Below are 12428 nucleotides of genomic sequence, written 5' to 3'. Positions count from 1 at the left end.
TCCAGCAGGGCCACCTCACCTAATCCATACTTGTTGGTATCAATCTTTCATGATATGCTCAATTCACTCGGCTGATTCAGTCTATCCAACTTGTTCATTCCATCTGATTTGCTCGACTTGTCAAACTAATCGATCCAACCAACGTTTCTATGGGAATTTTCCATGTAAAAGTTTTGTCTTGACTACCGAGCGGTTATCAATTCTCCCACTTGAGGTCATCGTATTGACAAACTTACACATGTGCAGAATAAAGTACCAGAAAGATTAAGTCAATAGTTCTAGAAATCCAAATTATTATGGAAACTTAGCATAATGACAAAATCACAGCTAACATTTATAAACAAACAGGAACAATTTGATGCCGGCACAACTCAACCACTATCAGTAATACAGGCTTCAAACAAAATCAACATACGCTATTACCAACAGCACCAAGAAGTCTCGCCCTGACGTGCTGTCTGTTCACATTGTTTGGTGACTCTCCCTTGGTTAGTAATAAAAGGTTGGTTTTGTTTTGAGGCCTCCATTAGTTGCTTTCCTTCCTGGTTTTGCACTTTTGTATCATCTCTCTCAGAAGCAATGGCAGCAGAGAACCCCAAGTCCATTTATGATTTCACAGTCAAGGTGTTGTCTTGATCTCCTGTTCAAATTTTGCTGTTGTTCTATCTGTTCTTACATGGATTTTAGCCTCCAGAAGTTTTCAAAACCTCTTTTTTTTAAGAAAAAAAATATTCAAGGAGGCTTTTAGTTTATTTTTTAGATGGATTTGTTCTCAGGATATGAAAGAAAATGATGTGACTCTGAGTAGCTACAGAGGAAAGGTTCTTCTTATTGTTAATGTTGCTTCCAAATGGTAATATATATTTTTTTTCTTCCTAACTTTCACTACTATTTTCTTTTGTTTAGTATTTGATGAGTGCTTTTTGTTAATTGACTTAATTCTTATTAGCCCGGGCTCCTTAAACTACATGGAAGCAAAAACTTCGCAAACTTTCAGTTTTCCATGTTCCTCTTAACTTAAAAAACAACTTAATCTAGGGAGAAACAGATCAAGACCTGATGTTTTAATATGGTTTATGGTGATACAGTGGATTGACTCATTCCAACTACAAGGAGTTGAATGTTGTATATGAAAAATACAAGGACCAAGGTTTCAAGTTATCCATTTTCTCAATTCTATTAGATGAACCCTAACAACTTATTTTTATGTACCAACTTTGTAATTGTGTTGATAGGTTTTGAGATCTTAGCATTTCCCTGCAACCAGTTCATGAGTCAAGAACCTGGAAGCAATGAAGAGATTCAGGAGGTAGATTGCACCATATTCAAAGCCGAGTTCCCCATCTTTGACAAGGTACTAGATTTTAATCAGCTTACTTTTATTTTTAAATCTATGTAACTTGATATCTTAAAATCCATATCTATTCCTAGAATGTTCCTTTGCTTTTGTTACATGTGTTCTATCTAACATTAGATTGAAGTGAATGGGAAAAATGCTGCACCTCTCTACAAATTTCTGAAATCCCAGCAAGGTGGTATACTCGGTGATGCCATAAAGTGGAACTTCACTAAGTTTCTCGTGAACAAGAATGGCAAGGTCGTCGACAGATATGCACCCACCACTTCACCGTTGAAAATAGAGGTCATACTCTACACTTTCACTGAAGTACTAAATTCTAAGCTAATGCTATTTCCAAACATTAACAAGTTGAATTGTTCTATTGCAGAAAGATATTCAGAAATTGTTGGAAGCATGAGCATGTTCAAGTTTTTCGTCTATGTTTTATGCTGGTGATAAGGGGCTGTACATGCTTGTTTCAGTTGAAGTTATGGGACACCAGAATCTATCCTCATTGTAATAAGTCACATCCTGTAGGGCTGTTGACATTTGTTAGAAATTTCTTGTGATATCGACATTGACATTCTGATAGCATTGCCATTATATATTATGAACAAAATTATTGTAGTAAAGAATTTGAGTATCAACAGAATGATATATTGTTAAATATTGTTCCCATGAAAGAACAATTTTATTCGGTGATTCAGCAGACGGTGGTATCCTCATATCCCTAATTAGAAAAGAGGATGCTGCCTAGTGACAACTTAAATATCATCAAGGTAAGCACATCATTTCAAGACAGTAACTTGCCTTGTATTAAGAAGAAGAAAAAACAATGATAAAGTAATTGTTATTGATCCATACTTACATAACAAGCTGCAAGATGGTGTCGATTCAGTGGTGTACCTGGACAAGAAACAAGGTGTTCTAAAAGGAACTAATTGTGTATTTCCTTTTTCCAAATTGTAACAAACATAGAATAGAATGCATCAATTACCAGTAACAATCATCAGCACTGAATTGTCATGATCTTCCTAGTGTATCAACTAAACCCTTTAGTGTAGTTTATCTTTCACACTTTAAGTGGAACAACCAAGATTTTCTTCCAGATTTAACCATTCTACTTTAGAAATTGGAGTATGGACCTAATAAACTATCAGATAGGAAAAGAGGTACATGCCAGCCAATCATTAAGATTTTTATGCAATAATGAACACGTGGTCCCTTTTAATGAGCAATATCAGTGATGATGTATCCAGATGTCTCCAAGTTATCCAATGCATTTATATCTTTTCTATGGAAGAAAGAATCTCTGCAAAAGTTATCTTCGCAGCATAAGATGGACGGCCTTTAGAGCATGAGGGAGCACTATCCCTCTTTTCCTTACGACCAGAGAGCTTCTAACAATTGTTTGCCAACTGGAGTAACATGCAGTGAAAAATAACAAGTAGGAGGAACTCCAACACGCAAACTATCCACTTTATTTGGAACAACCTCTAGTGTTTATTTTCATTCAAGTTACAACATGCAATACTGATGCAAAATCTCTATTTCAATAGAAACATACACTTGTTTGCAGAAATGCAAGTCAGATATGTTGTTGATCTTTGGACCTCAGAGCATCACATCTTGCATTCTTTTGTAATTCCTCTACTCTTCTTTCATCAAATGCCTCAATTTCCATTGTGGTGTAATTCCAACAGCGAACTCCCCCCCAACATAATCATAGCAGTAACAAGCAGAGAATTCAATCGATCAGTCAGACTATTAAGCTTGATGAATTCCTCCAAACATTGTAAGAACTCAAAAAAAAAATGCAATCCTAATTGCATAATCTGATGGTGCAAGCCACAGCTTGGGCCCAATACTTCAGTCTGGCTTTAACTTCATCAGGATCATCTCCTGGTCATATTGAAAGTGAAGATTGGATCAGATAATGCACAATAGTAATCGGAATCAAAAAGAAACTTTGAAGAGATACAAATTCTTCAATAAACACGACTCCTTTTTCTTTTGTTTTGCTCTTTTTTTTTTTTTTGCTTTTGTTTTGTTTTGTTTTTGTGCGTGTGTGTTTTTTTTTTAAAACTATGAGAACATTCGAGCCTTAAGCATTCACATTTGGGCGAAGGGGAAAAAAATCGGATTTTAGCCCATTTACACAAGTAAAGAAACGAGACCAAGATAAGAGCATAAAAGAGACGACATCAGAACAGTTTCCTTTTACCCGGGCTAGAGATCTTCCAGTTGGCGATGGGAGGCGCCGGCGGCGTCGGGCAAAGATCCACAGACTCGCCCGAAGACGAACGATCAATGGACCTGTTCTGCCGCTCGTCTAAGAACCTCTGACTCATGGAGTAGCAAAGCTCGAGGGCCGGAAGTGTGTTGCATAGATCGGGAATCTCCTCGTAGCTGAACCCGAACCCTAGGTCGAGGCACCCCTTGAGCTCGTCCAGATCCTCGTCCGTCAGGCTCTTCGTTCTCCCCACAACGTCCAGTCCATCCTCCCCGCCTTCCTCCGCGTCGACGTACCTTTCGAGCATCACCCCGCTGCCCTTTCGCGGCCACGGCTCCTCCGCCCACCTTCCTCTCCACAGAATCACCTCCTCCTCCTCATCATCCTCAACCTCCTCCGCCACGACCTTCCGCTCCTCCTCCTCCTTCCTCTCCTTAGCGCAATCCGATTCGGAGCATTGGCTTCCCATCGCCCTCTTTCTGTCCAGTCTCTGCTGCTTCCATGGGCATGGACGCCGGCATTTTAAATGCGGATTCAAATGGGAACGGATGACAATGATGGCTATGATGACACTGGATGCATCAACGCGTGGTGATGGCCGAGAGAACACAATACGTTTCACACTCAGAGGCAACCACCACGTTTTATAGCAATTCTTTTTCTACTAACATTACATTCAACAAAACTCACTACTTGCCGTATTATTGGTTCCTGGGCTGGGCCCCACGATATGATTAATTTTGTCACCTGGATCTCGTGGTGTCGTGTCGTGGCGCCTCAATCGCGGGAGAAACGAGTGGTAGAAAAGAGCTCGCCAGATGGTGGGACCAGCCACATAGTGAGTCAGTTGTGGACCATGGACGCTCGGCCATCTATGCGGTAGGATGCTCGGCCACGTGCCATTATCCGAATATTCCACAGCATAGAATCCGTTGTGGACCATGGACAGCTGTCGGTCACTCGCCGGATGCTTGCCTTCCTATTGCATATTTGTAGTGTCGGTCGACAAGATGAATTTATTGACACTAATATCACTTTTTTCATAGTTTTTATTTTCTAATTACATTAATCATTTATATGACATAATTAATATGATATAATACATCGTTAATTTGGGAAGAAAAAAAAATGTAGATCAAGTTCCTTTCCTATGCTAACTCCTCTAACCCTAGTAGCATTCCCATGTGGTACCTTGTACAAAAGTTTTTATTTTAATTTATTACAGAAGTTTTTATTTTAATTTATTACAGAGTTAGGATACCTAACCCTGCATATATGTTCATATTGAACCAATATTCAAACCTATAGCCAACATATATTACCTCAATCATTGAGAAATTGCTTTGAATAAATAAACAACAACTAAAGTCAATGCTTTGGTGACAATGTCACTAGGATTGAATAAACAACTTGGTTAGAATGATCAATCAAATAATAATCAAATAGATTAGATAAAATTTAACAAATTAATTTTTTAATAAATCAAATTAAATGAATTTTATCATGAAGACTGATCCGGCGGTAAGAATGGGGGACCCACTTCCTGAAGGGTCTCAGCTTGAGGACGGATGGAGGGCTGGCCAAGCGGGTAATGGTCCGAGCGGAGCTAGAGATACCCATCCATAGGCTTGGGTTTCCGACGCCAAGGCAGGAGGATCGAAGGGCCGAGCGGGAGTCCGCTCGGCTGGGACCAAAGGGCCGAGCGGGTTGTCCGTTCGGCCAAGGTAAGGGCGAGGGTACAAAGGTGGCCGAGCGGCCTATGTGCTCGGCTCGGGATATGGGATATAGCAGAAGCATGTCTGATGATTAGGCCGTACACAAGATCGCACGATGGAGGATCTTGCCGTCACATCATGAAAAGGTTGATACAGTAGCAGTATGGCCTCATGGACGTCTTCCTGACAGATCCATATCTGGGCATGGCCCTTCTGACAGACCCATACCTGGGCATGGTCAAAAGCAGGTGGTTGCTTTGATTGGCGCGCCCAGGCTTCTTCGAGAGGTCTATATAAGGTCTTCATTTCTTCACCGGAGGTACGCAAGTCTTACGAAAGTCTTCATCTTGAGGCCACCTTTTTGTTATTCCTCGCCTGACTTGAGCGTCGGAGGGCCGTCGCCGGGACACCCCTCCCGGCTCGGTTTTGCTGCAGGTTCGCCAGAGCACTCGAGGATCCAGCAGGGAGCGCCGCATCCCCAGCGTTCGTTGACCCTTGGTTCGAACAGGATCAATTTGGCGCCGTCTGTGGGAACGCTCCTGCATTCGAACAAGAACAATGGACGAGGCTGGACGACAATACACAACGTGGCACTCTCATAAGAAGAGTTGGATGCTCTGTTCGAGATAAGAACCGCCCAGTTTGTGGAGCAAAAACAGAAAGTAACAGCCGAGCGGCCGAAGAAGCAAGCAACGTCAGCGTCTGGTGGTCGAGCGGAAACACCATTGGCTACCGTTCTATTCCTTCGAGCCCTATTCCGGACGCCTCCTGATGCTGTGGCAGTGAATCGCAATCGAGGATCTTCGTCAGATGAAATACCTGTACGGGACAACAGAAAAGGCAAGGCCCTCCGAGCGGACGCTTCTGCCGAGCGGAAGCACCGACTGCCACAGTCCCATCGCCCTCAAAAGCAGATACTTCATCTCCCGAATTCGACTTATAGCAAGCCCCTCCTTCTGGAACCTCAAGAGCGGGAGTTTGATGTCAGGCGACGAATCGACCACATACGAGGAAGTTGGGTGGACGAGCAGCCGAGCGGATAAAGATGGATTGGCACTTGGATCCACCATGGAGCGCAAATTATCTCCAGCCTGTCCGGGGTAGGGCGAGAGGTGCACCAATAGAATATGTGTTGTATATTCTCCATTTGGTTGTATATTTGAAATGCAGAAGACAAAATGTTATAATGTTCAACCGGAGGTAAATGGGTCGAGCCAAGCGCTCGAAGATCAAAGACCCAGTACCTTCCGGACGGATATAAATTATCCGAGCCAAAATGCTCGACGAAGCAGACCCTGAGCCGTTTGGCCAGGAGTACGTTCTCCCAGCTGTAAAAGGGGCATATGGATTATCCGAGCCAAGCGCCCGAATAGTAAAGGCCTCCCAGCTGGTTGGATTCGCAATCAAATGACCCGGCTGTTCGGCCGGGCACAAAGACTGTTCAAGCGCGAGATAAGATATGAAGGCCAAGGTCGCTCGACCTGGTAAGGAGTTAGCCTTGAAGGCCGTCTAGCCCAGACGTTAAACCGTAGAGCCGCGCCGACTGGCTATAAAAACCGAGCGGAAAATCGATGAGCCCCGTCGTTAAAGATCGAGAGCCGCGCCGATCGGCTATAAACATCCGCGCCAACGAGCCCCGTCGTTAAAGATCGAGAGCCGCGCCGATCGGCTATAAACATCCGCGCCGACGAGCACCGTCGTTAAAGATCGAGAGCCGCGCCGACCGGCTATAAAAACCGAGCGGAAAATCGACGAGCACCGTCGTTAAAGATCGAGAGTCGCGCCGACCGGCTATAAAAACCGAGCGGAACATCGACGAGCCCCGTCGTTAAAGATCGAGAGCCGCGCCGATCGGCTATAAACATCCGCGCCGACGAGCCCCGTCGTTAAAGATCGAGAGTCGCGCCGATCGGCTATAAACATCCGCGCCGACGAGCACCTTCGTTAAAGATCGAGAGCCGCGCCGATCGGCTATAAACATCCGCGCCGACGAGCACCGTCGTTAAAGATCGAGAGCCGCGCCGACCGGCTATAAAAACCGAGCGGAAAATCGACGAGCACCGTCGTTAAAGATCGAGAGCCGCGCCGACCGGCTATAAAAATCGAGCGGAAAATCGACGAGCACCTTCGTTAAAGATCGAGAGCCGCGCCAATAGGCTATAAACATCCGCGCCGACGAGCCCCGTCGTTAAAGATCGAGAGCCGCGCCGACCGGCTATAAAAACCGAGCGGAAAATCGACGAGCACCTTCGTTAAAGATCGAGAGCCGCGCCGACCGGCTATAAAAACCGAGCGGAAAATCGACGAGCACCGTCGTTAAAGATCGAGAGCCGCGCCGATCGGCTATAAACATCCGCGCCGACGAGCCCCGTCGTTAAAGATCGAGAGCCGCGCCGATCGGCTATAAACATCCGCGCCGACGAGCACCGTCGTTAAAGATCGAGAGCCGCGCCGACCGGCTATAAAAATCGAGTGGAAAATCAACGAGCACCGTCGTTAAAGATCGAGAGCCGCGCCGACCAGCTATAAACATCCGCGCCGACGAGCCCCGTCGTTAAAGATCGAGAGCCGCGCCGACCGGCTATAAAAATCGAGCGGAAAATCGACGAGCACCGTCGTTAAAGATCGAGAGCCGCGTCGACCGGCTATAAAAACCGAGCGGAAAATCGACGAGCACCGTCGTTAAAGATCGAGAGCCGCGCCGACCGGCTATAAAAACCGAGCGGAAAATCGACGAGCACCGTTGTTAAAGATCGAGAGCCGCGCCGACCGGCTATAAAAACCGAGCGGAAAATCGACGAGCCTCGTCGTTAAAGATCGAGAGCCGCGCCGATCATGATCGTTCGCAAGTACCAGACTGATTAAGGCCGATCGGCCGTCGGTTTGCCAATACTTCGCGTGCACTGAATGCAAACAGTATAGTTAAGCGCTAAGTGATTTTGAGGAAACGAGTCAATTGATTAACCCGATCGGTCGTTTAGTAGGAAACCCGGGGAGCCCAACAGATTATACGAATAAGCAGTCACACACTAAAAGGAGACAATGAAGGGCAAACAAAAAATACTAGCAAAGGAACATAGGGAGGCCGAACGGCACGTACAAAAATATTTTTTGCATCCGCTGAGCGGATGAAATACAGAAAACACTCGATAGAACTCGCCTCACTCCGGGTCTTCGAAATTAAAAAAGGCGTCCGGGATGTCATCAATCATGGCCGCCAGGTCGGAGGAGGGAATATGCATTCCCGCAGGAAGGTGGCCACCCTTCTTCAAATACGCCATAGTGACCTTGACTGCCTCGGCGAAAGTTGAGGAGACGTTGTCGCCGAATTTTGCGCCGAACCGCTCCGAGTGGAGATATTCTTGACGTACTGCTGCTAAGCGATTCGGCTCTCCCTCCTTATATTTTTTGAGTGCCGCTCGGGAAGCGGTTAAGGTATCTTGGACAGCCTTCAAGTCCACCTCGGCCTTTGTGCGTTCTGCCGAACGGTCCTCTCGCTCGGCGTTCAGCTCGACCTCTAGCTTTTTAGACTGCTGATCTAGGGCCCGGACTTCAACTTTCATTTTATCCAGATCAGCAATCGCCCGCCTCTTCCGACCACTGGCGCGTTTCACGTCCCCGTCCCGCTTCTTCACCAAGTCTTCGAGTTGGGCCACCTCTGCAGCCAGATCGGTGGCCTTCTTTTGTTCGGCCTCGAAGGCTTGTTTCTCTCGCTCAGCCGACGGACCCCCCGACACTTGAAGTTTTTCCAGGAGCTCCTCCAGCTCGGCTAGCCGATGGCTAGTGGCGATTTGCTCAGCCCAGCGCTGTAAGGAAAATAATAAAATCAGGATAGAATCAAACAATAGCATGGCACAGGCAGAAAGATGAATTTACCTGAGTGGCCTGCTGCATGTTGTTATCGCCGAGCTGCTTAGGCGTCATGAGGGCCACTTGAATCTGGGCATCCTCGAAGAGCTTGGCGAGCGGACCCGTCAGGGTTATTTCATGTAAGGGGCTTGATGGCCGATCGGCAGACAGCAAATATTCCTCCGATGGAAATCGGAGGGTAGTCTTGATAGTAGGGTGGCCGGCCGGCACTTCTTCAGTCGCGGCCGCCTGATGCGAGGACTCCCCTATGGTGGAAGTTTCGCCCAACCGACGTAAGCGGCGACGAGTCCGGGGAGGAGAGCCGGAGGGTTGTGCGGTAGGCGAAGCCACAGGGGTCCCGATCTGTGATGGCGTGCGAGCAGGCGAAGTTACGCCGATCGGCGCCTGTGGTGCCCCCTCTTGGGTCGGCGGAAGGCTGGAGTCTCTTCGACGTTTCCGCCGAACCTCCAATGGTGGATCTCCGACCCGGGAGATGCCCAGCTCGGCGGGGGCTGAGGAAACAGGATCCGCCTCAACCTCCGTTGAAGCGGATGGGGCAGCTTCTGTTTCAGGGGCGGATTGCGCCCCCCCCCCCCCCCCCTCTCCTGCATCTGCCGGGCGGCTGGGGATGAGACCCCGCTCGGCGAGCTCTTTTTTCGTAGCCGCTTCAATTTCCACGGCCTTCAACTTCAGATGAGCGGTAGCCTTGGAGCGCCACATGACTTCAGCTGCAGTAAAAGAAATTAAAATCAATTAGACAAAAAAGACTAAGAGAGTGAAGAATCCTTACTCATGCGGAAGGGGAGATTTGCTCGAACGGGAGACAATCCGAAAATATACAACACCCCCTTGAGAAGCAACTGGTCGATCTTGTATCGCTGACCGGATAACCAGTTCGCCGCATGAAGATAAGCTGGGTTGCTTTTGAACTTGCCGAGCTCCGGCTGAGTCGGCACAGCGGTCTGCCATTTGGTTCGGAATGCTGGCCGCTCGGGAAGTCGGATATAGAAGAAAAACTCCTTCCAGTGTTTGTTGGAGGTCGACATATTATCAAAAAATCTAAAGCCTATTCTACTTTGGAAGATAAAAGTGCCCAACTCGGATTGTTTGGGGTAGAAGAAAAAGTGAAATATCTTGGGGTCAAGTGGGATACTATGCAGCTTAAAGAGGACAACCACCCCGCTCAGCAACCTAAAGGAGTTCGGCACAAGTTGGCCGAGCGGGATGCGAAAATAGTTACAAACCTCTAAAACAAAGGGATGGGTAGGAAATCTAAGGCCGCCCTGGAATTGGTCTAGAAAAAAACAAATGGTGCCGATCGGGGGGTCATGGGGCCGGTCAGTCGGGTCGGCTACAACTATTCCATAGTTATCGGGAATCCCATACGTCCGAACAAGGCGCCGAGCACCCTCCTCATCAAATTGACTCTCCATGGTCAGGTACCAAGGGCCATGAACACCAACAGCGGGTTCGGAGGAGCTTGCCATCTCGAAGAAGCAAAAAGATAGCAAGAAATTGAAGGAATGGGAGCAAAAGAGGCAAAACAAGTTGGGAAGACCTTGTAAACGAAGGGAGAAGACTCACTGAGAAAGAAACGAACGGAAAGGATCACCGGTGAGATGGTAGCCGTCGAAAAACAAGAACTGGATCGTCGGAGGTCACGGCAGAGGAAGAAGCAGAAAGCAACGCGCAAGCGAATATGCGGCGAAGGAAGGAGACGGAGGCTTTATACGGCTGAGGTCGGTCGGCCTCCGCCGTCGGATGCAGGTCACGAAAGACAAGGTCATCATCTAACCGTCCATTTCAAAGCAATCGGCGTCTCATCGTACGGATCATCACCGCCACGCAAGAGGAGCCACGTGGCGCTCTGTCACCAGGCGCAATTAAGGCGCCCATACCGCGCATGCTTCGGCTTAATGAAGAGGATTTGCGTGATTTTCGAGAAGATTTAGACAAGCAAACATCCATGTTGAGCGACAAGACAACCAAAACGAAGAGCCGAGCGGCTGAATTTGGCAGAAGGGTCGAACGGCCCCAGGGATATTATAAGCTACGGAAAGGCGGCGACCGCACGCTCGGACACATATAGTCCAGTCAGTCGGACTCACTGCCTCCTTCGACTAGACTTGAAGGGAAGGCAAGTGATCCGGCGGTAAGAATGGGGGACCCACTTCCTGAAGGGTCTCAACTTGAGGACGGATGGAGGGTTGGCCAAGCGGGTAATGGTCCGAGCGGAGCTAGAGATAACCCATCCATAGGCTTGGGTTTCCGACGCCAAGGCAGGAGGATCGAAGGGCCGAGCGGGAGTCCGCTCGGCTGGGACCAAAGGGCCGAGCGGGTTGTCCGTTCGGCCAAGGTAAGGGCGAGGGTACAAAGGTGGCCGAGCGGCCTATGTGCTCGGCTCGGGATATGGGATATCAGCAGAAGCATGTCTGATGATTAGGCCGTACACAAGATCGCACGATGGAGGATCTTGCCGTCACATCATGGAAAGGTTGATACAGTAGCAGTATGGCCTCATGGACGTCTTCCTGACAGATCCATATCTGGGCATGGCCCTTCTGACAGACCCATACCTGGGCATGGTCAAAAGCAGGTGGTTGCTTTGATTGGCGCGCCCAGACTTCTTCGAGAGGTCTATATAAGGTCTCCATTTCTTCACCAGAGGTACGCAAGTCTTACGAAAGTCTTCATCTTGAGGCCACCTTTTTGTTATTCCTCGCCTGACTTGAGCGTCGGAGGGCCGTCGCCGGGACACCCCTCCCGGCTCGATTTTGCTGCAGGTTCGCCGGAGCACTCGAGGATCTAGCAGGGAGCGCCGTATCCCCAGCGTTCGTTGACCCTTGGTTTGAACAGGATCAAAGACCAAACAACCCAAACGGATAAAAAAAAATAATAATTAATTTCATCGATTATGAAATTAAATGTTCTTTTTTCATTAAAAAAATAATTGAATAGGACTATTCGATCTAATGAAAAATTATCATTTATTTCATAAAAATTCTTTTTTGTGGTTTTAAAATAAGGCATGTGCTCTTTTTCTATTTTGTATTTATTAAATAAGAAAATAGCTACTTCATTTTTTTATATAGAAAAATTGCAATCCAAAAATTTAAAAGATCTTATATTAATAAATGCGGTCCACATGGGTAGTTACTTAATAAGTGATGTTAGTCTTCTAACTTAATCGAATTTATTTTTTTTGGCTTGTAGTCAATTAGGGTAGTTGTTTCTAGCCATTGGTTGGTGGAGTGTGCCTCACCCTAATCCAATTCCACATAAAATCTATTTC

At 47.0% G+C, this 12428-nt stretch overlaps 2 protein-coding genes across 2 annotated transcripts; one reads left to right on the top strand and one right to left on the bottom strand.

Annotated features, from left to right (window-relative positions):
* Positions 1–429: 429 nt before the first annotated feature.
* LOC121997904 (probable glutathione peroxidase 2) lies at positions 430–2006 on the top strand. Its single transcript, XM_042552572.1, has 6 exons — positions 430–624; positions 777–853; positions 1089–1150; positions 1236–1354; positions 1475–1642; positions 1728–2006. The coding sequence occupies exons 1-6, from the start codon at positions 580–582 to the stop codon at positions 1755–1757; spliced, it is 501 nt and encodes a 166-aa protein (XP_042408506.1). The 5' UTR covers positions 430–579; the 3' UTR covers positions 1758–2006.
* Positions 2007–2794: 788 nt separating this feature from the next.
* LOC121997903 lies at positions 2795–4181 on the bottom strand. The gene is made up of 2 exons (XM_042552570.1): positions 3564–4181; positions 2795–3241 (listed from the first exon to the last, which is right to left on the bottom strand). Exons 1-2 carry the CDS (start codon positions 4039–4041, stop codon positions 3162–3164), a joined length of 558 nt encoding a protein of 185 aa, XP_042408504.1. The 5' UTR covers positions 4042–4181; the 3' UTR covers positions 2795–3161.
* Positions 4182–12428: the final 8247 nt, after the last annotated feature.

Source organism: Zingiber officinale, chromosome 6A (assembly GCF_018446385.1).
Source record: "Zingiber officinale cultivar Zhangliang chromosome 6A, Zo_v1.1, whole genome shotgun sequence".
Lineage (NCBI taxonomy): Eukaryota > Viridiplantae > Streptophyta > Magnoliopsida > Zingiberales > Zingiberaceae > Zingiber > Zingiber officinale.
The sequence above is the reverse complement of the archived record's forward strand: the minus strand, read 5'-3'. Positions and strand labels throughout refer to the sequence as shown.